The 27,269-nt window shown below is 35.1% G+C and overlaps 1 protein-coding gene across 1 annotated transcript; it reads left to right on the top strand.

The window, feature by feature from the left end:
* The first annotated feature begins 1,054 nt into the window (after window positions 1–1,054).
* LOC142323685 (uncharacterized) lies at window positions 1,055–25,886 on the top strand. Its single transcript, XM_075363828.1, has 3 exons — window positions 1,055–1,236; window positions 9,193–11,831; window positions 25,190–25,886. The coding sequence occupies exon 2, from the start codon at window positions 9,220–9,222 to the stop codon at window positions 11,554–11,556; it is 2,337 nt and encodes a 778-aa protein (XP_075219943.1). The 5' UTR covers window positions 1,055–1,236; window positions 9,193–9,219; the 3' UTR covers window positions 11,557–11,831; window positions 25,190–25,886.
* The last annotated feature ends 1,383 nt before the right edge of the window (window positions 25,887–27,269 follow it).

Genomic DNA, 27,269 nt, shown 5'->3' with positions numbered 1-27,269 from the left:
GTCACTCATCTCTTTAATTTTCATCTGGAAGTCCCACGTTTGAATACCAGTCAGGCATGTCATTTTTCATATGCTACAAAATTCCATTTCCACATCCCACACACAAGCTTCAAGTTTATGTGGTGATATCATCAAGCTAAAAAATCAGGATACACAGACGGAATATAGTTTTTTATTAAGTTATTAATACTCTTAATATCCTTTAACAAATTTTGTACTTACTGTGAACATATGCACTTGTTATATTCTTTAATTAATATTTTTTTGTAGAATAAATTATTCCAATCCATTGAGAGGATTATTCTTATGACAAAAGTTAGATTGTAAAATGTATCTGCAAAAGATTATTTTATCAGTTTATAGAGGATTCAGATTACAAATTCAACCTAGTACATTACAGAAAAAGCTCAAAACAGTTCACAAACTAATTCGTCTGGTACCTGCCAGGCTTAGTTGTTCTTTTTAACTCGATCTACTCCTTATTTATTTTTCAAGTGAGCCTAAAACATAAGGCCGTATAGAGATCTCTTAACTGTTATCCTAGAGATAGCGGTTATTTGTTTGTGTTACCTACCTATTTCATAAACGTATACCCGAGTTGCTGTTTTATTTTTTCAATCGACATTTCAATTTTAAATTGTCATAATAATTTTTTGAGGTCAAGTACCAGATACGGCTGAATTTTTCTTATCGACATTTGATACACTACATGGAAAGGTATATGAAGTGAAACAGCTGAGCTAATAATTGATAAAAGGGAATGATTTTATTACATTCAATCGTCTTTGACTTCCTTAATTACTAAAAATGATGTATCCATTACAGTCCTGATAGTTAGGGAGTGAAGTATCATATATAATGAAACTAATTATATTACACAATTAGATATACCTAAATAGTTAATTTCCAATAAGTTAACTATTTTTTTTAAATTTTTATTCCCATAAAATATTATTGTTATTTGTTATTCATATTTTATTTTTTTAATTTTATTTTATTTTTCAGTATTGGAATGTATAAAATGTTAAATTGAAGGCTTTTTCTTGAACCTCTCTGAATATTCATTTTATATTTAGCAAGAGAATTGGATCTACGCATTACGATGATGCAGTAAGGTACTTTTTGACATCGTTATGCAGTGATTGTCACACAAATTATGTTTTATGGAAAGAGGGATTCTTTTATATTCTCTATTTCTTTCCTCTTCACAAAAAATTTAAATCACATAATTTTAATGTAAAAATACAAAATATTTTTATTTTTTTAGTTTTATTTAATATTTATTGTTTCAGCAAAATTTGTTTTTTTTATATGGAATTACTAATAATTTTTGCATAATACTGTGTTTTTATAAATATAAATAATACCTGGCTACCATAGGAGGAGTATAAAATGACTGAGTGGATAGTATTTTATTTGTTTATGCCTCTGAAACTCCAGAAGTGCTTAATTCCAAGAAAATCAATTCTTGGAATTAATATAGCAATCTTTACTTAACTACTACTTACTGTGTTTTGGTGGCTTATATTTCATACATTGCAACACTGAAAGATTTGGAATTGTGTTTTTATAATTTAAAATAAATTTTGTTTATTTCTTTTATTTGCATATATTGTTTATTTTATGGAAAAGTGATTGATATCTATTGTTTAATATCACCTCAGACTAACTGTAAGATATAAATTGTAAAACCTGTATATTTAAGAGCGTAGTGCCGTAGTAGTATATCTGAGGAAATTGTGAAAATGAGGTCTTTACATATTTGTTCGCTCTCCCTGAACTCGATGTCAAATATTATAACATTAGTATTGATTTTTTTGAAGATGCTAGAATCATAATATAAAACTGAATTTTAGTTCAGTTAGTATTAAACTACTAGTATTAGCATTAGTTCAGTTAGTATTAGACTACTTCCTACCAGATGACTTTTAAATTACTTTTATAGAGATATGTCTAAAAACGTATAAGTTCAATACCATGACTGTGGTTCTTTGTGACATCATTGTTCCATAAAGCCTATGGTGGTATCATTGAACAAGTGTACTGTGGTTGTCTGTACATGATTATGCACAACATTGAGGGCCAACTTGGTTATATGCTGAATAGAAATGCTGTTATCCATTGAAGTTTATTAGCCCTCTTTCAGCAGAGATCACATGTATGATCTCCATATAAAGTGATTTTGCATACTTGTAGCTGCTTGTAATACCAATGTTACATCATACTGTACCAGTTTAGTCAAAATTAATGTGAAGCAAGCATGTTTTTAAGACTAGGAGTTGATATAAATGATTGTAAAACAAATATTTTTTAAATTACCAAGAAATAAAGAGGTTGTAGTAACAAAAGAATTGTTAAATTGATTAGGATATACCATAGAAAAATATTATTAAAAAAAATCCTAAGTTATTGAAGAACCCAAACCTAAGATATGATGATGTTTCTGTTAGAAGAGACCCTACTAAGAAGTATATTTTGTGTGTTTGTCATTCAACAAGGATATTGAGAGACAGAATAAAAATGTCTTATAAATACAATTTATTACTCAAAAAATATATAAAATAGAGTTAAATAATGATACTAATAATAGATATATATATAATACATAATAATAATTCAAATTAAAAAAAACAAATTGATTTAATAACAATTAAATTATAAATGCCAAAATTCAGCCCAATTTATTAAAAACTTTATGAAGCCTAATAGAAACTAATATTGCATTAACAATAAGATAACAATTGAAAAATCTAAAATTCACACAATTCACTTTCAGAAAGTATTATTAATTTTACTGTTTACAAAAGAACTACCCACCACTTTATGAATGAATAGAATTCTTTCATTCCTATTTACAATTACTCAACAAACAGTTTATTGTTTTCAATCACTGTCCAAAATGGAATACTCATGGCACTCTTCACTCGTTAACAAACACTTACTGTTATCGCTTTTATCACACACTGCACCAAACTTTGACTTGCAAAATCACTACCTGTCACTCTGCTAGTCCCCAGTGTTTATACTTTCTGGTCTGCAGAACAAGTATCTGATCCGTCCTTTTGATTGTTCAAGCGTAATAATTTTTATTGTCCGCACCTAAACGAAGTCACTTGTTTTCATTCCATTCTACAAAAGTTTTTAGTAATGTATAGCACAACTTTTTTTTCAGAACTTTTTTGATTAATCATCATTTCATTGATTTAATATATTCTCAGTTATCTTGTTACACAAATTTCACTCCCTGCTTATTGATCTTAGGACTTCTTTATTTTATACTTTATTAGCTTACCTAATTTTAGCTTACGTGTTCGTGTTTTTCTACTGTAAATGAGCATACAACACAAATATTTTCAAAAATTTGTTTCCTGTTAGATTTATTTGATACTTTCTTTCTTTTTCCTGTTTAGCCTCCGATAACTACCGTTTTTGATAATACTTCAGAGGATGAATGAGGATGATATGTATGAGGGTGAATGAAGTGTAGCCTTGTACATTCTCAGTTCGACCATACCTGAGATGTGTGGTTAATTGAAACCCAACCACCAAAGAACACCGGTATCCACGATCTAGTATTCAAGTCCGTGTAAAAATAGCTGGCTTTACTAGGACTTGAACGTTGGAACTCTCGACTTCCAAATCAGCTGATTTGGGAAGACGCGTTAACCACTAGACCAACCCGGTGGGTTAGATTTATTTGATACTAACAGACTTTTTGTTGTGTGAAAATTATCCTTCTTGTGTTACTTTTCTTTTAATGATTCCATTACTTATCCATTCTTTAAAATTTAATTATTCAAGTAAATTCTCCATCTTCTATTTTATTGTATTATATCTTCATATTTAATTCCTCATTACCTATCTGTCACACTTCATTATCATTTTTAGTCTAATTTATAATCAGAATAAATTTTTACCCTAACAATAATTTCATGTCGTACAAATTTCTTCTGACTAATTCTTGATTTTTGCCAAAAAGTGTCTTCATTGACGATTAAGATAATTACTTTACTGACTAATTTGTACTTCAATCTATGTATTGCTTCTAAATATTGCTTGATAAATAGTGGAGGATAGACTACATTACTCTTTTATTTCTTCCCAAATTAGAGTTTACCTTCTTCATGTTTTTTTTATCACTGTTATGTTTATTGAATAAATTGCATATATGTCATCTTTCCGCATATTTCTGTACAACTTTTCTGAAAAGTTTTAAACATTTTGTTGCAGTCTACATTAGCCTTTTTCAATTAAAGGTTGTAACCTGCCTTCTAAGATTCTTCTGAAAGCCAGAATGGTCTCCCCTGTACCCGCACTGTCTGAAACTGGACTGGTCTTTATCTATTACAGTTTACACATGTAAACTATCATTGTAATTGTTTTTGATGCATAAGCTGTTAAGACTGATGATATTGTAGTTTTCACTTTTCAAAGTTATTTTCTTTTTTTTTCTTCAGTATGGTAAGATTCTGGTGATTTTCGTGGATAATTAAATTTTATATGGTAATTATTGTATACTCTATTCAGTTGTGCTTCTAACAAGACAATAAATTTACTGTCTTCTTTTTGTTAGGACTCTATTACCCTTTTTTTTTTTTTTTGTCTTCAGTCTTTTGACTGGTTTGATGCAGCTCTCCAAGATTCCCTATCTAGTGCCAGTCGTTTCATTTCAGTATACCCTCTACATCCTACATCCCTAACAATTTGTTTTACATATTCCAAACGTGGCCTGCCTACACAATTTTTCCCTTCTACCTGTCCTTCCAATATTAAAGCGACTATTCCAGGATGCCTTAGTATGTGGCCTATAAGTCTGTCTCTTCTTTTAACTATATTTTTCCAAACGCTACTTTCTTCATCTATTTGCCGCAATACCTCTTCATTTGTCACTTTATCCACCCATCTGATTTTTAACATTCTCCTATAGCACCACATTTCAAAAGCTTCTAACCTTTTCTTCTCAGATACTCCGATCGTCCAAGTTTCACTTCCATATAAAGCGACACTCCAAACATACACTTTCAAAAATCTTTTCCTGACATTTAAAATAATTTTTGATGTAAACAAATTATATTTCTTACTGAAGGCTCGTTTAGCTTGTGCTATTCGGCATTTTATATCGTTCCTGCTTCGTCCATCTTTAGTAATTTTACTTCCCAAATAACAAAATTCTTCTACCTCCATAATCTTTTCTCCTCCTATTTTCACATTCAGCGGTCCATCTTTGTTATTTCTACTACATTTCATTACTTTTGTTTTGTTCTTGTTTATTTTCATGCGATAGTTCTTGCGTAGGACTTCATCTATGCCGTTCATTGTTTCTTCTAAATCCTTTTTACTCTCGGCTAGAATTACTATATCATCAGCAAATCGTAGCATCTTTATTTTTTCACTTTGTACTGTTACTCTGAATCTAAATTGTTCTTTAACATCGTTAACTGCTAGTTCCATGTAAAGATTAAAAAGTAACGGAGATAGGGAATATCCTTGTCGGACTCCCTTTCTTATTACGGCTTCTTTCTTCTGTTCATCAATTATTACTGTTGCTGTTTGGTTCCTGTACATGTTAGCAATTGTTCTTCTATCTCTGTATTTGAACCCTAATTTTTTTAAAATGCTGAACATTTTATTCCAGTCTACATTATCGAAAGCCTTTTCTAGGTCTATAAACGCCAAGTATGTTGGTTTGTTTTTCTTTAATCTTCCTTCTACTATTAATCTGAGGCCTAAAATTGCTTCCCTTGTCCCTATACTTTTCCTGAAACCAAATTGGTCTTCTCCTAACACTTCTTCCACTCTCCTCTCAATTCTTCTGTATAAAATTCTAGTTAAGATTTTTAATGCATGACTAGTTAAACTAATTGTTCTGTATTCTTCACATTTATCTGCCCCTGCTTTCTTTGGTATCATAATTGTAACACTTTTTTTGAAGTCTGATGGAAATTCCCCATTTTCATAAATATTACACACCAGTTTGTATAATCTATCAATCGCTTCCTCACCTGCACTGCGCAGTAATTCTACAGGTATTCCGTCTATTCCAGGAGCCTTTCTGCCATTTAAATCTTTTAATGCTCTCTTAAATTCAGATCTCAGTATTGTTTCTCCCATTTCATCCTCCTCAACTTCCTCTTCTTCCTCTATAACACCATTTTCTAATTCATTTCCTCCGTATAACTCTTCAATATATTCCACCCATCTATCGACTTTACCTTTCGTATTATATATTGGTGTACCATCTTTGTTTAACACATTATTAGATTTTAATTTATGTACCCCAAAATTTTCCTTAACTTTCCTGTATCGTCTGAAACCCAAGGTTTTCTACCGGTTCTCTTTATTCCGCCTAAGTTTGCTTCTGCTGATTTAAGAATTTCCTTTTTAACATTCTCCCATTCTTCTTCTACATTTTCTACCTTATCTTTTTTACTCAGACCTCTTGCGATGTCCTCCTCAAAAATCTTCTTTACCTCCTCTTCCTCAAGCTTCTCTAAATTCCACCGATTCATCTGACACCTTTTCTTCATGTTTTTAAACCCCAATCTACATTTCATTATCACCAAATTATGGTCGCTATCAATGTCTGCTCCAGGGTAAGTTTTGCAGTCAACGAGTTGATTTCTAAATCTTTGCTTAACCATGATATAATCTATCTGATACCTTGCAGTATCGCCTGGCTTTTTCCAAGTGTATATTCTTCTATTATGATTTTTAAATTGGGTGTTGGCAATTACTAAATTATACTTCGTGCAAAATTCTATAAGTCGGTCCCCTCTTTCATTCCTTTTGCCCAGCCCGTATTCACCCACTATATTTCCTTCCTTGCCTTTTCCAATGCTTGCATTCCAATCTCCAACTATTATTAAATTTTCATCTCCTTTTACGTGTTTAATTGCTTCATCAATCTCTTCGTATACACACTCTACCTCATCATCATCATGGGCGCTTGTAGGCATATAGACGTTAACAATCGTTGTCGGTTTAGGTTTTGATTTTATCCTTATTACAATGATTCTATCACTATGCATTTTGAAATACTCCACTCTCCTCCCTATCTTCTTGTTCATCACGAAACCTACTCCTGCCTGCCCATTATTTGACGCTGAGTTAATTACTCTAAAATCACCTGACCAAAAGTCGCCTTCCTCTTCCCACCGAACCTCACTAATTCCTACTATATCCACATTTGTCCTACCCATTTCCCTTTTTAAATTTTCTAGCCTACCAACCTTTTTCAAGCTTCTAACATTCCACGCTCCGACTCGTAGAATGTTATTTTTTAATTTTCTGGTGACCCCTTCCTTAGTAGTCCCCACCCGGAGATCCGAACAGGGGACTATTTTACCTCCGGAATATTTTACCAAGGAAGGTGCCTCCATTATTGCTATGTGAAAATGCAGAGAGCCACATTTTCTTGGAAAAAAAGCAGCTGTAGTTTTCCATTGCTTTCAGCTGCGCAGTACTCAGAGGACTGAGTGATGTTGATACGGCCGTTTAAGTCGTCCTGACTCACGCCCCTAACAACTACTGAAAGAGCTGCTGCCCTCTTTCAGGAATCATTCCTTAGTCTGGCTCTCAACAGATACCTCTCCGATATGGTTGCACCTTCGGTCCAGCTACTCTGTATCCCTGAGCACTCAAGCCCCCTCACCAACGGCAAGGTCTCATGATTCATAGAGGAGGCTATTACCCTTACTGAGACAAAAAATAACTTAACTTTCTTGCTCTTTAATTTTTTACAATCACTAATGTTAGAAATTAATGAATAATTTACTATCAATTAGAACAGACACTAAATTTAAGAAACATAGATATTACTAAAGAACAGAAATAAAAAAAAGCCATGCATAAATCTAAAGAGCACCACTTACAGTAAAGATTTGTAGTTAATTGTACTTGCCTTACGCAATTTTATTCATTCTCCTCCTTTGTTTTAAGTAGTATAATAACAATATCTGTTTACTCTAGCAGAAAGAACCTTTTTTTCATTTCCTACAGGCAGTTTTTTATCTACATTTTTTCTAACTTAAAAAAAAAAATAATAGTAGTTATTATTTTTATTAAAAACTAAAGTAACGGAACTTAATAGTTACATATTTATAAATTTGTTTCTTAGTGGTGTTTCAATATTTTCAGAAATGACCATCTATGTAAAATCTGTCTTAATAAATTAATAACAATTATGTGAAGATAATAAATTTTCTGTCTTTTTTTTAATATAACTACTATTCTGTAATATATGGAAACCCCCCCCCATATCTTAGGTTAATAACCCCTCTGATCTTAAGTAATAATACATTCTAAAATTCCTCAAAAAAGTCAGAACAAGTTTTTAAAATGTAATGTAAATCATTGTACTCTTAAATATAAATCTTGTAGACCAAAAATGTGAAATCAGTTAAGTTTAATTGACTAAATAGTCAATTAAACTTAACTCATTTCTTATGTTCTTTATGAATGTTCTCTGTGTGCTAAATAATAAAACTATTATTTATTCCCATTTTTAGCAATGTCCACCATGTCTGTCAAACCAGGCAACAGAACTAAATCAAATCTAATCTTAATTACAAATTTAACTTAACTAGGTTACCAACTAACTGTTAATTGTGACACAAACAAAGCATTTGTTACAAATTAGTATTTTAACATTTAACAATTTTATGATATTATCCACCTTATAAAGTTTCAATTGAATATCTTAGCAATTGCTTCAAATTACATAACATAATATTTAAGATTATGAAAAACAGATCTCATAAGTTTGTGTAGTAATTTTTAATAAATTATTTCACCATTAAAAAAGAATTGTATAAATTGATTAAAAATTTCTTTTATAAGCAGTATTAGTGTTTAAGTTAAACAATATTGCTGGATATTTTTGGATAATATTAAAATTTGAATGTATTATGTACTCAAATAATTTTCAATGTTGAACATAGCTTGCTTCAAAATTGTTACTCTATTCTGAATTGGTTGTGTTCCACCTTCAAACCCTTAACAGAAAATTCTAAGAAGACAACTGAAATAAAAAATACGTTTTCTAGAAAAAAACCATATTGTGTATGTTTTTAAAAGTAAATATTTTTTTATGATGTGAATGAATATCCTCATAAAAAATAGTGAATAGTAATTGTAAATATGTTCAGTTATTTTCTATTTAATTGTTACTGTGCTTTGTTTTCTCTTATTTAGAATCACAATATAAAAGGAGGTGACAACATGGCTGTAACATGTCCTGAATGTAAAAAAGAATTCAGTAAGGCTAGTAATTGCAAGCGGCATTACAGAGAAAAGCATGAAGAAAACAGCGTCGAAAAAGTGAAGAAAATGCAATGTTCTGTTTGCAACAAATCATTCAAACGCAAACAACATCTTGATGGTCATATGATTAGTGTTCATTGTAAAGGTGAAAAAAAACAGTGCCCAAAATGTACATTTTCAACAGCCCTAGGATCTAATTTGTCTCGGCATATAAAACTAATTCATGGAGCAGAAGCAAAACCAGTAAAGTACAATCGACAATATAATTGTTCGTTTTGTTCAAGTAGTTATACTTACAAAAGGACTTTAACTGCTCATGAGCGACTGAGACATGGTGTTAGCAAACCGGTTTCGTCAAATCGTAAAAAGATTTGTCCATTATGTGGTTTTTTAACTGACCCATCATGTAATGGAACTAAGGTCATGTATATGCATTTTGAAAGTGAGCATGGTGTGTCATTGAAATGGGAAAGTTTTCAGTTCAGCAATATTTCAGATTTCTATGTTTGGAAGTATGAAGTAGAGAATAGTACAGCCTCTAAATTTATTGGATCAAACAAACAAGCTCACAAACATTGCTTAAGATTTCGATGTCATCGAAGTGGTGTTTTCAAATCAAGTGTTACTGGAAAACCACTAAAAGTCAGGGTTTCATGTAAAGTTAATGGGTTTTGTCCTGCAACTATTGCAACAAAAATAGGAACTGATGGGACAGTAAAGGTTTCATTTTTGAATGTTCATGTTGGTCATAAGAATGGAGTTAAACATTTATTTTTGTCTAACTTAAAAAGTAAAATAATCACCACTGAGCTCGCTGAGGTTCATAATAATGAAAGAAGTCTGAATTTGTGTGGTGAAGGTGTTAGCCATCCTTTTGACCCTGTGAGTATAGAAATTTGGACAAGAGATTTTAAGGCATCACAAGAAAATCCTCTGCTTTTTTTAAAACTACAGGGTACCACAAGTGAAGATTTTCCAGAACTTGGAAACGAAGACTTTGTTTTGCTTTTTATGACTGATATCCAGAAAGAAATATTAAAAAAATATGGGGGTGACATTGTTTGTGTTGATAAAGTTAATACTTATTATTTTCTAGTGTATACACTCCTTGTAGTAGATGATACTGGAGAGGGAGTTCCAGTAGCTTTTATGTTCAGTGACACAGGTGGTGAAAATGTTGTTAAGCTTTTTTTTGAAAAAATTAAGCAATACGTTGGACAAATTATGCCTCAAGTATTCATGTCAGACATGGGTGATGTATTTCATAATGCATGGAGCAAGGTAATGGGAGAATCAGGAATACGATTGTATTATGTCTGGCATGTTTTAAAAGCATGGAGAAAGAACATCCACCAAAGAATAAAACTGAAGACTGACAAAGATGAAATAAATAAAATTTTACAAACAATCTTATGTGAGCTCAATGCAACAACATTCCATAGAATGCTTGAAAGCACCTTAAAGAAATGGAATGAGAATGAAAATACTAAAGCATTTGCAACGTATTTCTTAAACACTTATGTAGACAAAGAAAAGTATAGAAACTGGGCCTACTGTTACCGGATAGGTGCAGGAATAAATACAAACATTGCCATAGAAAATTTTAATAAATTATTATCATATTGCTACCTTCGTGGTAAGAAAAGCAAAAGACTAGATGTAACACTCTTTGATGTCCTGAAACTCCTGCAAGACAAATTATTTGATATTCTAATAAAGACATATGAGCGGAGGCTAGTTTCTAAATTGCAAAACCTAAAGCAACGTCACAAAGAAAGTTTTGAATTGGACACTGTAAACATTTTAGTTCAACCTAATGGGTGGTGGCAAGTTCTTTCATCAGATAGTCATCAGTTTTATTCAGTACTAAGAATTAGATCATTACCATGCAAAGGATGCTCTCTTCAGTGCTACCACTGTAAATCCTGTTTTCATCAGTATATATGCTCTTGCACGGATAATGGGATAAAAAATAACATGTGCAAACATATACATATGGTCGCAAGATTGGTTCGGGATCAGGAGAACGTACCTATGAAGGATAATGAAGAGGCAATGATTATTGACTCGCTTAATGATGATACAGAATCATCCCAGTACACGGTGCTAAATGGAATTAGTAAAGAAGAGAATGACCAAGAAGTTAATTTTGAGGAAGCCAAAGAGAAATTCATTCAAGATCTTGCACAGATGTTGAGAGATGAAATTTGCACCCTAGAAGAGCTTAAATCTGTTCAAGGGCTTTGTAAACCAATAAAACCAATTTTAGATTCTATAAAAGCTGTGACAGAATAACCATTTAAAACAACTTCTAAGTCAGGAGATTAAATGATTGAAAGAAAGTAGCAGTGATGCAAAGTGAAGGAATTTCTATGCTGTTAATAAATTAAAATGTTTAACGTAATTCCAGAGAGCTGAGAGAATACCATTAAGGTAATTGACATTATCAATGATTGACAAAAATATCTTATTGTAGGAAGAACATTTTACCTATAGCTGTAAATTTATAAAATGTTAACAATGCTGTAAAATGTTATAAACTATATAAAAAAGTTTATATAGATATTGAGGTGAGTGGATTCCCAATCTTTTAATAAGTAGTTTTTAATAAAAGACATTGCTTAATTGTTTTATTTGAACTTTAGATTATCAATCCTAGGTACAGCAGCTTTGCCACTGTTAGTGCTGTTAATATTACTTAGTAGATGCCAGCATTTTCATTGCAGGTGGTCCTCTTAAGGGAATAGGGTGGGAACTCATCTATACTAGTTAAGCTTCTTGTGAGGAACACTATGAATAGATTTTCCTCAGGTTTGTAGCTGAATATATTATAAATATTTTTATAAAGTTAAACAATTGGATTCACAAACTTCCATTAGACAATTGTATTTTGTATTCATCATCATCTGGTGTCCTACCTGGTGGCAGGTCCCTTATGCTGCCTCTGTCTTCATCCATTTCTGTCCCAAGCCTTTTCCTTTGTCTCCTTGTATTGCAACAATTGTATTACTATAATCCTTGTACTATTACTTTGTTTCCTATGTTCATCTCATTTATTAACTTCATGCTCCTTTTTCCTCGCTTCCTTTCTCCTTCTACTGACCCATCCAATGTAGTTGTCAAATTCCACTTATTCTAACCAGTTTTCTTTTGTGTACTTCCCACTTAAGCGCATTTTCTTCATTAATCTTTTCATTACTTCCTCATACCTCAATTTTCTGTCATTCTGTTTTCTCCATATCCACACCTCAAAAGCCTCAATCCAGCCCCTCTCTCTCTTTCTTATCATCCATGTTTCACTCCCATACAGACACTTCATACATAGCACTTAGCTAATCTCTTCCTTAACAATAAGTCCAGATTTTTACTATTTAGTAATTCCCCATTCTTACTGAATGATTCCTTTGGCATCACTATTCTGACTTTTACATACATTGCATTTTTCTAGTCCTCTGTCATCCATATATCTGTAATTTTTTTTTCTATTCTTACTTTCTTTTATGGTGGCTGATAAAATTGTCTTATCACTAAATTTTTATTGTTGTTTACTTCCATTACTATATTTGTTTTTAGCTAGAATTACCATTATCATCAGCACAACTTATACATTTATTTTTTTCATTTTCTGACTCTTTCTTCTAATATATCCCTTATCATGTATCTTCAATATGAATGTTGAAAAGTGTCGGTGAAAGGCAGTATCATTGCTAACCTAGACCCATCCAGTTGGTCATATTCTTACATTCATTGCTGCTGTTTACTCATATAATTTTTTAATTAACTCTGTTTTTCATTTTACTTTATCCTATTTAAGAATCTCCATTATTTTCTCTCATTTGACATTATCAAATAACTTCTCCAAATTTATAAAACACAGACTCATTCCTCTTCTCTCTAAATAACCTCTATCCAACCATTTTATTAGCTTGAGGCATCTCTGGTTCCTCTCCTAACCAAACTATTCCTCTCCTGCCATCTCCTCCAGTAAATATTCTGGTGCCAATTTTCAATGGATTAGGCATCATTACTATTTTCACAAAGTCTTCTCCCGTACTATGTATCCTATTACACAGTTCAACTATTTTTTTTACTCCTGTCCATATACTTCCTTTCTTCTTTAAACACTTATAAAATTCTTTGGGAACTTCATCTATTCCAGTTGATTTTTTATTCTTCATTTCTTTAATTGCTTTCTGTACTTCACATTTTACATGTATGGTCCTTTTCATCTTCAGCTACCCCTAATTCGTTTTCTATGTTAGTTTTTCAGATTTCTCTTGTCATATACAAGTCCTTCATGTATTCCTTGAATCTTTATGTTATTTCTTTCTCCTTTTTAATACATTATTCTCAGTTTCTGTCATTTCACCAATCCCTTTCTATTTATTCCATGTCTCTTCACCTTCCTATACACCATACTGTATTGACCTTTCTTTTCTAAATCCTCTATAACATTGCATTTTCCTTCAATCACCTTTCCCTAGCTTTTTTTGTTTCCCTCCTTAACTTGTTTCTAATTTGTGTTACATTGCACTTTTTTGTCTTTTCTACTGTCTTATTTTTATACCGCCTTCTTTCTTCCATTTTCTTTAGCATTTCTTTGTTGCATATGGTTTCTTGGTTCTTTCTTTCATAAATGCCTTCTGGCTGCTGTTTTTACTGTAGCATTTTTCCCATCCAGATCTCCCCAGTGTTCTTATATTCCTTTTCCTTTTTGCCTTCTTTAATTGCCTTAACTAGTTTTTCTCCCAATAGGTTTCCCCATCCAATTTCTTCAACTTTCAAGTTTCGTTTCTTTACTATCTTCACTACCTTCCTGTACTACTGCTACTGCTACTACTATACTATTACTTTCTTTAATACTATTCTCAGTTCCACCATATGGAGCACATGATCACTATTGATATCTAGATCTGATAATTCATTGGTTTTTTAACTGCATTCCTACATGTTATGGTCTATCTGATAGTGTACTTTGTCCTCAGGGGATACCCATATACTTCTCCTTCTTTCATGCTTTTTGAACCATATGTTGATTATAAATAAATTTCTCTGTTGGCAAAATTCTATTAATCTGTTTCGCCATCCACTCCTTTCCCTAAACAAATCTTCCTACAACATTTCCATCATTGCCTTCTCCGACCACAGGATTCCAGTCTCCCATCAATACCTTACTTACAGCAGTACTTTCTGATTGTATTTCATTTTCAATACAGTCAGATATCTGCTTGGTATCTCTTTCTCCATAATTCAATGTTTGCATTTGTATTTGAACTCCTTAACTAAATCTTTTGGTAACATCCCAAACCGTAACAATATTAATCTATCATTTATATAACATACTTTCTTTATCTGTTTTGCTACTTCATTCCTCATAATTACTGTCACACCATCTTTCCCTTTCTGTTTTTCTTCTAGAATAGAATATGGTACCTTATCTACTCTTCATTTCACCCTGCCTTCCCATCTTGTTTCACTCAGTACTAATATATCCACTTATGAATCTAGTCTAGGTGGCCTGCTGTTCCTTGGTGAGATGAAGACTGCAAGCGTGCACTAAGGGATTGTGCGAAAGGCTGTACGTAATTTTAATCAAAGGCCTATGACTGAATTCCTCTGCTTTAATTTTTTATTATATAAATAAATTGTGTATTGGGATGCTAATGACAGCACTTCGTTTTGTGCCCAGGAAAAATAAAATCCACTTTGTAACAAAGTCTTGACATTCCAAGTTCTTACACATATTTCTTTTCTAGTTTTGTAATAATAATATTCTATATTGTAATAATTCTAGTATTGTAATTTAGTATCAAATTAAGTAATAATTTTTTCAGAAGAATACACCTAATAAAAAAATAAAACAGAACTATTTGTGACAATCTTACGTTAATTATTTTAGAACATTAGGTGAACTTAAACAGTTAACAATCATTAAAAGTTATTAGAGATGTTCAAAATGTTCACCATTAGAAATTACACAAGTCATCTTCTGATAAATTGTCTTAACCGTTCAAAAATTCCAGGAGTATTCCTAATTTCTTGAAATTCATTTTTGATCCTTTGTTGAAGATCCTCGATATTGAGTTGAATAAACAAAAATATGTTTCAAATGGCCCCACAGGTAGAAGTCAAGAGGGTTTAAGTCAGGTGATCGGCCAGGCCAGGACAGGACATTGGCCCTCTGCGGCCTATCCATTTTTCATGGAAAGTTTCATGCAGGAAATCTGATACCAACTGACTGAAATGTGTTGGAGCTCCATTGTGGTGAAACCACACATTTCCTTTTAATTGTAGAGGCAGGTCTTCCAAAAAATGTGGAAGATGTTTGGTTAAATGAATAAGATAATTTTCTTCATTTAAATGATTTGGTAGAATGACAGGACCCAAAAGATAGTCATTAAAAATACCTGCCCATATGTTGAGGGAAAATCTTTGTTGATGGCTACTTTGGAAGGTACCTTGAGGATTCTTGTCGCTCCAAATATGCTGGTTGTGATAGTTTTGAACATCATTCCTGTTGAAAGAAGCATCATTTTTACACTGTTAACATGATCAACAGTAATAGTTTCTGTGTAAAATTATTCAAAAGTGAAAAATTAATATCAATCTAATATTAAATATTTAATATTAAATCTTATTGTGAGAAATTATTACTTAATTTGATACTAATTTACAATACTAGAATTAACAATAAATAAAAAACAATTAATATTTAATCGAATTGAACGTAAAGTGGTGGACATGAACGTAAAGTGGTGGACATGAAAACAGACACAAAATTACATCAATTTTCTGCCAAAACTCGGCTATTTATTAACCAATTGTAAAAAATAAAATGTCATTTTGTTCAAAATGAAGGGCTTAAAGTTTTTTTTAAAAGTACGCTATCAGATAGACCATACCTTAGTAAGGTACAGAAGTGTGACAGGAGAACGCAAGGGTCTCCGGCTGCCCGTACTTGCTGCGGGTAGTTGTCATTTTGTGGGCTTGCCCAACTTAGAACAGTAGGAGGAAGACAGCGAGATCTTAGTTAATCTGTTAGGACTTATGGAATCTTCGGCCATGTCGGAGTACCAAGAGGTTAAGAAGTCCAGGCGGAAGAGAAAACTGGCGCCAGTTCCATCGACTAGCTCCTCAGAGAATGAGTTAAGCGAAGCGATGGATACGGGGGCACCCACCCAGGTGCGGTTTTCCCCTGTAGTAGAGGCTTTCAAAAATCCTAAGGGCAGACCTGGCAGTTCTGCCCTGTTATCGAAAGTGGTCCAGGAGGACCTGGACTACTTGGTTGAATTTCTAACGCTTCCCGGCGGTGTCAGTTCGGGGGCGAGGAAAACTATTCTCCCTCGACTTGGCAAGTTGAGGGAAGCTTTCGAGGCGGTAAGTGAGGGTTTCGAGGCCTTGGCCTCCAAGCCCCAAGAGGTCAATGCTTTTAAGGTGGTTGTCCAGGCCCCAGTGCAGCCCAGGCGCTATGCTGAGGTCCTGAAAATCAAACGCGAAGCCAACAAGGCGGCTAAGAAGCCGGAGATTATCTTTGTAAACAAGGCGGAGGGCTCGAAGACCACGAGTCAAGACCTGAAGCGCGATTTCCGGGAAGCCCTTTGTGGTGACCTGAATCGGCTTAGAATTCAAGATATTAGGGAGACCAGCAAAGGGGGTTAGTTGTTGTTGCGGACAATAAGGAGACGGTCCAAGTTATCAACGACTCTCCAGCAGTGCAAAAGCTTGAGGTTAAGGTGGACCCCAAGCGGTTGAGGTGTCATTATATATGACATCGAGCGTTGTCTCTCCGATAACGAAGTTCTGTCTCTCATTCGGGAGCAGAATACTGATTTGGACGAGGCCTCGTTCAAAGAGAAGTGCAGGCTAGTCTTCAAGACTGGAAAGCGTGATGCCTCTCGGTATCGCGGAGTGTTTGAATTAGGCGCTGGTCTGCACCAAAAGTTTGTGTCCGAGGGTAGAGTCTTCGTTGATTTTGCCTCTTGTCGCATCAAGGAATACCTTGACGTGCAGAGGTGCTTCAGATGTTGTAGGTTTGGCCACAGGGCCAAGTTTTGTAAGTATGCGTCGGTCTGCGCGCATTGTGGTGAGGAGGGCCACAAGCGTGCCGATTGTCCGCAAAAGAAAGAGGCTCCGACTTGCGTTAACTGCAAGCGGTTACGCAAGAGTCATAGGCACTCCGTCAACAGTAGGGAGTGGTAGTTATTTAAGAGCGGTTGAGGTCTACTTCAATTCGCTCGATGGTTAGGTTCGGCTAACTTAATGCCCAGAGTGCCTATGCGGTCCAAGTAGAGTTAGGTAACGTCGTTGAAAAGCGGAGCCTCGATGTTTTACTTCTGGAACACCCGTACGTTGTCAAGGGTGACCTGCCAGGTTTTTCAGGCTGGAATAAGTTCCATGTTGGCGAAAGCAAATCCACCGTGCTGTGCAAGAAGTCCATAGATAGTGTCTTTATACGGCAAGCCTATGACACGCATCACGTCGTTGTTAAGCTTGCTGTGGATGGTTTCGACCTAGTTGTGGTTAGTTCGTACTTTCAGTACAGAGATCCCACTGACTTACACTTGGAAAGATGGGATAGAATTATTAGGCTGATAGCGGGTCGTCATATTCTTATAGGACTTGATGCGAACGCCAAATCGCTTCTTTGGCACAGTGGGATCACAGACGTCGGCGGTGAACTTCTAGAAGGCTTCATCGCGCAGCACCGATTTGAAGTATTCAATGTCGCCGGCGAGTTGGCTACTTTCGCCGGCGCAGTAGGATTGCGGAGGGCCTTCCATGGTACCAACATTGATGTTACCATTGGTAAGGATATCCCTGGTAGGATTCTAAACTGGTCGGTAGTCGATGATTGCGAAAACGATCATCGGCTCATAGTTTTTGATTGGATAGGTGGGCTGCGCGATGTCTTTAGGGCGGACGCTCCTGTTCATCAGGGGCGCTTCCTGCACAGGCGGGCGGATCGGCCCAAGTTTTCTAACATTCTTGCGGCCAGGATGCGGGTGTTCACTCGTACCCTGGACGAGGTCCCTTTAGATAACCTGGCAGAGAATTTTTCTTCTGCGGTGGTTGAAGCCGCAGAACTCTCATCCCCGGGAGCACGGGTGGAGAGAGAGTAGCTGATTGGTGGTCTCGGGACTTGACTGCGATAAAGCAGGCCATTGGCCGACTCAGCAGAGCCGCACAGCGTGCGCGTGATCCCGACCGGCGCACGGTTCTGTTTGCGGAGTATCGTCAGAAAAGGAACGAGTATTTTAATAGTATTAGGATTCGAAGCGAAATTCCTGGCGCCCTTTTGTTCAAGAGCAGGGGAATAAAGACCCTTGGGGTGTTGTTTATCGAGTACTTGGTCACAAGCGGAAAAAGGACAATCTTCTGTCGGCTCTCTCGACCCAAGACGGCGTTGTAGTTGAGAAAGATCGTGTTCTATCTCTTCTGATGGACGTTCTGCTCCCCGATGACAACCGAGGTTGGTGAGACCTCGTACCATCGGAGAGTTCGAGCGGCGGTTGTAGGTTTTGACACAGACTCTGTGTCTTCGGAGATTACTGAGGCTGAAGTCCGTCAAGTAATGTATAGCCTGGCTAGGAACAAAGCCCCCGAATATGATGGTATTACGGTGGAGTTCCTTGTTCGCACCCTGCCTGTGATTCTCGGCCCATTGACTAGGGTCTTCAATAGATGTTTATTCGCTGGGTATTTCCCGGCTTGCTGGAAACGTGGTATCTTGAAGCTGTTATTCAAGGGTGGCGACAAGGACCCCACCGTCAGTTCTTCTTACCGTCCTCTGACGCTCTTGCCAGTTGTTGGAAAGGTTTTCGAAAAGGTACTCTACCTCCGCATTAATGGTAGGTTGACTTCAAATCACATGCTGATGGACGACCCGACATGAGTATGGCTTTAGACCCGGCAAGAGTACAGAGGACGCGATTCTTAGGGTCCTGGATCTGGCTTCAGGCAGTGAGTGCAAATATGTACTCGGTGTCTTCTTGGACATATCCGGGGCATTTAATAACTTGTGGTGGTCCTCTGCCTTGTTTCAATTGCAGAAGCGTGGTTGCACGCGGAATGAAATTAGCACTCTCTCGAGTTACTTCAGCGATAGAACTGTTGTCCTTCTTGACGGCAGTTCGCAAGTAGGAAAGACTACATCCTGTCTAAAGGATGTCCACAGGACAGTGTATTAGGTCCACTCGTCTGGACCATCGAGTTCGATTCTCTCATGTGGCTGCGTTTGCCCGGTGGCTGTCGCGTTGTGGCTTACGCCGACGATGGGCTGCTGCTGGTCGAGGGCGGTTCGCGTGCTGAGATTGAGCTTAGAGCGGCACAGGCATGTAGGGTATTGCGGTTTTGGAGTCTTCAGCATAAGATGGTTTTCAGTGCGGAGAAAACCACTATGATGTTTTTGAAGGGCCGGCTAACTGCAATTCGCCACCCGCGGGTTGTGATGGACGGCCGTTCAATTAGGTATATCACTCTTCAAAAGTATCTGGGTGTTATCATTGATGAGAGGCTTCTCTTCAAGGACCACCTGCAGTATGTGGCGAAGAAGGCAGTTGATGCTTTCTTCGGCGTCCGTAGAATAGTCCATCCCGATTGGGGGTTGAATTTCCGTACCATGCGGATTCTTTACAAAGGTGTTTGCGAGGCCATCATGTTGTACGCTGCGCCCGTCTGGGCTCATCGTATGCGGTACCAATGTTATAGGGACATTCTATTAAGAGCCCAGCGTCTTCTTTTATTAGCGGTTGTCGGCGGTTACAGGACTGTCTCGCAAGAGGCAGTAACTGTGATCGCAGGCATCACACCTTTGGATATTTCGGCTACATAACGTAGCCAGCGGTATGTTGCAAAGAAGGGAAACCTTCTTACTTCAGGGCGTATGCGTGAGATCGAAGACCAAGATTTTGACTCTTGGCAAGATAGGTGGAACGATTCTTCAACAGGTCGTTATACGCATGGTATATTTCCCAATGTTAGAGAGTTGCGAGCGGTTAGCTGGGTATCCCCCAATCGGCACACGACGCAGATCCTCTCCGGACATGGTGTCTTTAGGGATAAATTGGCTAGGATTAGGTTGGTCGATTCCGGCTTCTGTGCGGACTGTAGGGTCGATGACACCGTGGACCATGTCCTACACATATGTTCCAGGTACGAAGCTGAGCGTACCAGAGTTACTAGAGAACTCGAGAGAGTAAACTCTGTTTTGGATCTACGAGTCAACTGGAGGACTCGTAGAGAGTGGACAATAGTTGCTGGCTTCCTCGCCCTGAGCAGGACTGCCGATGGGATTTAGTAGGTGTTAGGAACCTGGGTGGCTAGGGACGCCTGGGCCGAAGGTAGTCGCTTAAGGCAGCGTGCCTCGGTTAGATCTAAGTGGTGTTATTTGAGTTGGAATAAAGCTGTCGGCGGAGTTGCGGCCGCTGCCAACGGGCATGGTTATCCTTGTCTCGGGGGGTGCGGTTGCACTCCGACGAGGGCGTTTTGTGAGCATACGACACTGTCGGCGGGACGTGGCTGTGTGCCGCTTCGGTGGTAGGAAGTGGCGTTTCGACGGCGGTTACGAAAGATGGTGAATGTCCGCGGAACTCCGCGATGGAGCTGTGTGGGAGTAGGCGTTCGTTCTCCTCGCCCGGGCAGACCAAAGCGGAGTCAGATAGTTTGAACTCATTTTAGTTATTAAGCGGGGTTCTTTAAGGGAGCTAGGACCAAATTTCGCTGTGTATAAACTTTTTGTGGGAAAATTTTGTTGAAGTGGTAGTTTCTCGGATCTGAGACATTCGATAAGTTGGCTCATTAGTAGTTAGTGCTAGGCGCGGGGTCTTCTTTCCGCGGTTAGGCTTCTAGCTTAGTTCCTGAGGGCGACGTGGTAGCTGCAGGTGTCCGTTGTCTTCTTTCTGAAGGCATAAACACAAAAACTATCTCGGGGTGAACTTTACCGATGCAGATGTTCCTCAGGCCATCTGCATCAGTGGCATCTCGCGGGGCCTGAACTGAAAGCTGTGGTGCACAATCAGTTTGAGGGCGAGAAGATGTCCTCCGTTAAAGCCACTACTGGCTAGGAACGGAGGGGGTGGTGTAGCGACCGGACACGCTACAAGGTGGGATCTTCTCCCCTCAGGGGGGAATCGAGAGACCATACCTTAGTAGATGTAAGGGATAGGAATGCTGTTAAAAAAAGCCAATAGATTACCAGGTGCAGATATCAGTAGTGATCATGTGCTGTGTATGATGGAATTGAAAATAGCATTAAAGAAAGTGGAGAGAGATAAGATAAGATTCAATTTAGAAAAGTTGAAGAAATTGAATAGGTAAACATTGGGAGAAAAACTAACTAGACAATTAAAGAAGGCACATTCGTCTGCCTCTCTGAGACAGATGAACAACAGTTAGAGTGTTGGAACTTGTAATGCAGGTAACTCCTTATACCAAGAGTAACTTGGTCCCTTCATTCATTCAGCTGCTTTTAATATGTATAATCGTTGCCCCCCCTAGCCTGAAAACATGAAGGTGACTATATGATATTCCCTTCACCCAGTCACAGGCCTTAAATAGATTCTGTAGTATTTTAGAGAGGGTTTTGTATTATATCAATTAAAAGAAAAGATTTAAACTCTTATTTAAAGGTAGTAGCACTTTTAGTCTATAAATTGCATTGGTGTCTTTGGTACAACATAAATTATATTGTAGTACTTTTGTCTTATTTTTTTCAATTTTTCTCAGGATTCTAATTTTGTTTGATCCCCAAAATGTCATAAATCTATGACAGAATTAGTAAATCAACATTGATCGATTTTTTCAGTAATTTTTGAAAATTAAGGAATAAACTAATTAAGAATTATGATTTGAAGGCAAATGGCACAGCTATTCATAAAAAAAACCAGGTCTTCCTTACAATGAGAGTGCCTTTGTATCCATCAGTTCTCAAACTGACTTTTTAAAATTAACTTACTGCAGAAATAAAAAAAAAAAAAAAAAATCATATACTAATTGTCTAGTAGTAATAATAGAATTATTACTCATAATTAATTTTTTCTAATTTCAAGTAAATTTAAAAGCAGTAAGAAATATTTACAAAATACTATGTGGAAAGTGTAATACACTAACTATATTTTACTTTTACCATTTCAGGTACCTGTTGGGTAAAGTTGAGTTTACTACATTTAATCAATCAGTTGTAACCTGATCAAGTCCTATCAGGACCATGATTAGATTAAATTTAGAATCATCCTTTTCATTCTGTTCTTAGCAGCCCTTCTTTGTAAATATTTTCTTACATATTAATAAGTCATATTAATCATAGTATCTATTATGATTAATATCTTAAGTTATATATATGTTTTATTAATAAGAAGAGGCAATACTAATTTTTGACACCTCATACAGATATTAACATGTCAAAAATTAATTTAATCAGTTTTGTTAACATTAAAACCACCAATCAAGATCCATTTCATCATCAAATAAAGTTCTTTCTTTGTTTTTAAAATAAAACTGTTCTTTTTCTTATCAGAAAACAAAACAACCATGTCATCCATACACAATTATAGATTTGCACAGCTAGTAATTCCTATAAGGTCATTGACACACACTAAACAAGATGGACCTGTGCAGAACTCTGTGAGTTATTTTCTCAGAAGCAAGAGATTTTGTTTGTGCAGAAAACTCCAATCGAGAGCTTTCCATTGAAGAAACCAAACTAAAATTTGGCTCCTCAGTTCTCTGCCCACATTTGAAACCAAATTGTCACTGTCTAATAGGTTATTAACCATAAAATGTTCTAACAATTTAAGATAAATTGCATCTTCAAAAAACTTTGAAAATTTTTTCCAGCATCACATTTCTTGGGAACAAAATAGCCTTATTTTGGATAAACTACTTATTGTAAAAAACAAAGTAATTATTTTGACTAATGGCATACAAATAGTAGGATAAATATTTTTCACTAAATAGGGAGGTACTTAATCCAATCACCCAGATCTGGAAGACCTTAGATTCAAGACAATATGTTCAACATTATGCTCTGAGATAGAGCAAAATTTTTTATCAATTATTGTATAGTATAAGGCGTGGTTCGAAAGTAAGGGCTAATGAGTTATAAATAACAATTACAACACTGAATGGTTCATGTATGCGCAGTAGCTTTAAGTGATCTGTTGGGCATTTAACTGCCACATTGCTGTCAGTTGAATGTTGTTTGCCTTTGCGAGACATGTGCTAAAATGAGTGCAGTAATAACAAATCCCACCAGTTGTGAAGTTCAATCAGTAATTAGCTTTTCTAAACACTAGAGGACATAATGCTGCTGAAAACCACTGTCAATTGTGTAAAACATATAGACCTATTTGAATGAGTGAAAGAAAAGTGAGGGAGTGGTGTTCTTAATGTTCATGACAAACAGAGAAGTGGCTGGCCTAATGTCCGGACTGTTGATCTCGTTGAACATGTGAATGCAAAAAAGAGAGAAAATCATCACTTTATGATTAGCAATTTTTCTAAAATTTCCAGAAGTTTCAAAGACAACATTGTCGAAAAATTGTGACTGAAACTCTAGGCTTCATAATTTATGTGCATGATGAACGTAAAAATGTTGACATGTGCTCACAAAGATCACAGTATGACAACTGCACGTGCTTTTCTTAACCGTTTTAACCACAAATTTTTGGGAGACAAATTTTTTCCCATATTGACAGTGGTAATGAAACGTGGATTTCATACATCACTGCTGAGACTAAACAACAGTCCATGCAATGGTGCATTCCAGTTCTTCAACACCAAAATAATTCAGATAAGCCCAGTCTTAAAGAAAAATCATGGCAACTATATTCTGAGACCAAAACAGTGTGCTTTTGATAATTTCATCAAACCTGGAACATCCATCACATCCACAGTCAACCATGAAACACTTTCTAGACTGTGTCATGCCATTCAAAACTAATGATGGGAATGCTGCGATAAGGAATTGTTCTTCTTCATGATAACCTACATCCACACACGGCTGCATGCAGTACAGAAACAATTCAAGTCAAAGATTCAGATGGGAGATCTTTGATCATCCCCTTATAGTCCTGATCTTGCACCTAGTGACTACCATATCTTACACTTCAGAAACTGGCTTGTGTCTCAATGGGTTTGAGGAAAGTTAACAGTTGAAAATCTCAATGCAAAAATGGTAACAATCCCAGGCAGTGGAATTCTATGCAGTGGGTTTGAAGAAGCTTGTTTCATGATATCAGAAGTGTTTGTGATTATGTAGAAAAATAAAGTAAATATGTAAGTATTTGAAACAGTTAATAAATTTTTCATTTTTTCAACTGTTCTCATATTGTTACCAATCAGTTCTTACTTTTGAACTGTGTCTCATAGGACTTACGGTATGTTACTAATCACAGTTAATTTTAGTGTATAAATTAAAACTTTACAGATATTGACTAAATATTATTGGAAAACTCACTATAACAGATATTTTATATACATGGTCAGTACGGGAGATTTCATTAATTTTAGAGAAATGTTTTTAACCCTCTGCTTGTTTTTTTGCAATATTCCATGCTGTTCTTTTATCTGTTATTTTATTGTTAGACAGATTTACCTTGTCGTATTTGAAAACAAGTTTAGTAAACAAATACATTTCTCACAAATAAATGTGACAAAATTATTCTACAAAACTGATTTATGTTTTGTCTTTTAAAACTATCATTTTATGTTTATGAATATTTATTTATTACTCGGAAATTTCTCCAAAGACCCAGAAAAATAATTAATTGACCAAATAAACATTGCATCTATTCTAGGATGGAAATGTAATTAGCAATAATGATAAGCTGGATTTCACTAAATACATGTTTTGATTGCTTTTACCTATAAACAATAAAGTTTGTTCTTTATTTTTCACTTGTGAAGTTATTGATTTGTTGTTTTTTTTCAGATATAATAAACGGAGAATCATGTTATGAAGACTTATGCATCATAATGCAATGTTGTTAAGAATTCTTATGAAAAACCACATGGAATAGCCCATCAAAACGTCTTAAACAAGTGCCATATGATTGAAAAATGCTATTGGTTGTTTTGTATTCATTCTAGGTCGTGCAGCTTTAGTTGTTAGCATATTCCTGTTTTTTGTTATTAGTTTATTAATGTTTAATTTATTTTTTACTTAAAGAGTCATATGATATAGTTATTTAAATCTTGTTTCTGTTATATTTTAAATAATAAAATTAATCCACATTATATTACATTTAATAAGAAACAATACTTAGTTCCAAAATTTAAAATCTGTTTGTATGTTATATTACTTTCATTCATTATCTTAATTTTTATGAATGCTTCTAGTTTGGTTAGATGATGAAAGTTAACCATTGAAAGCACTAAACAATTAAATGTAATGCTTAAACTGGTATAACTAATAAATTAATATTTTCATATTTTGTGTAAATTAAATAGTATAAATTCTTGAATATGCTGATCTCTTGAATATGCGGAAACATATACATTCAACAGAAAGATTCCAGAAATGTGTAAAAGTAGATATTTACTTACATATATATGGTTTATATTTAAAAAAATCAAAGATACCATCTATTTTATTGACTATGTACATTTCAATAAATCAGTCAGTCAATATTTGAGTAATTAAAAAGAGCTCACACCAGATGTACCTACATTTTTACTTCATTAATAATATTTGTATAAATTATTATAGTGAAGGTTGCAGGTAATCTAAAAATCTTAAGGTACCCACCACTGGACAAGTACTATTTAATTACTTTTTTCATGATCATTTATTATTGATCCTTTTCTCACTTTCTCTCTCTCTTTACCTGTATGTATATTTATTTATTTTTAACATAAGTGAAACTTAAACCAACAAAACACAGTAATACAAATTTTATGTTATTTATAAAAATACGTTAAACTTACCAAATTAATACTAAGAATTGATTTTTGTAGGATCCCACATCTTTAGTTTGTATTTTATTCTATAAATACATTAAAATCAAATTTATTTTAAAAACTTAAAATTTAGAAAATTGCTGAAACTGTCACCATTTTATAACTTGAAGTTTGTTATAGATGAACACACAACTCTGCTGCCCAGTACTAGAATAAACTGGCCATTTCAGTGCTGTGCATAGCCAACTTTTTATACTAAGACTTTTTTGAGGGTAGGGGTAATAAGTCATCATTTGATCTTGTCTATCGACACTTTTTATTTTCTTATTGTACTTTGGTATCATATTGGGTATTTATATTTTTTACAGCAAGCTCCTCTGCTCCCAAACTCGGTCAAAATGGGTAGGACATCTTGCTTATCTTTCCTCCATGACATATTCCTTTAGGGTTATATCATGCCACTATTTTCCCCTTTTTTAGTTTTTTAACAATTAATTTGGAGAGGTTTCCTTTTATTTTAGGCCATAGGGTTCCTGTGCAATAAGTATCAATCTAATAATTTCTCAGCAAGTGAATAATATCCATAAGCTATTGTAATAATTATCCATAAATAAGAAGTAACCTTGATCGATTCTTTCTTCTATTAATTTACAGACCATCTTCAAGATATGATCAACACTTCCAACATCTGGATCATTGGGTTCTGCATAAACAAGCAGTTTTTGGACCATTACACGGCAATAAGCTAAAACATACAATAATACAATTTTTTGTATTTTGTATGTACTGTTCAAAAAAGGGAGTTGAGTTCTAGCCTTGATTGAGTAAGGATGTGTGCTCGCTTATCAGCGTTATCTGTTGTTACTGGTGTTATGGTTTACTGTGCTTTGCATTTAATTAATTACAATTTTCCATGTTTTATTAAATTTGAAACATTTTAAAATTCAGTATAATTTTTAATAATTGTGATTTTTATATTATTTATAAACTATTTTAATTTTGTTTTGGGGTTACCAGCGCTTCCTTGTAACAATTATTTAAATTACAGATAAGTTAGTAATGCCGCAGTATCAAGGAGGAAAACAGGATTGTGCATTTAATTCACCAGATGG

The sequence above is a fragment of the Lycorma delicatula genome, chromosome 1 (genome assembly GCF_047948215.1).
Source record: "Lycorma delicatula isolate Av1 chromosome 1, ASM4794821v1, whole genome shotgun sequence".
Taxonomy (NCBI): Eukaryota; Metazoa; Arthropoda; class Insecta; order Hemiptera; family Fulgoridae; genus Lycorma; species Lycorma delicatula.
The sequence above is the reverse complement of the archived record's forward strand: the minus strand, read 5'-3'. Positions and strand labels throughout refer to the sequence as shown.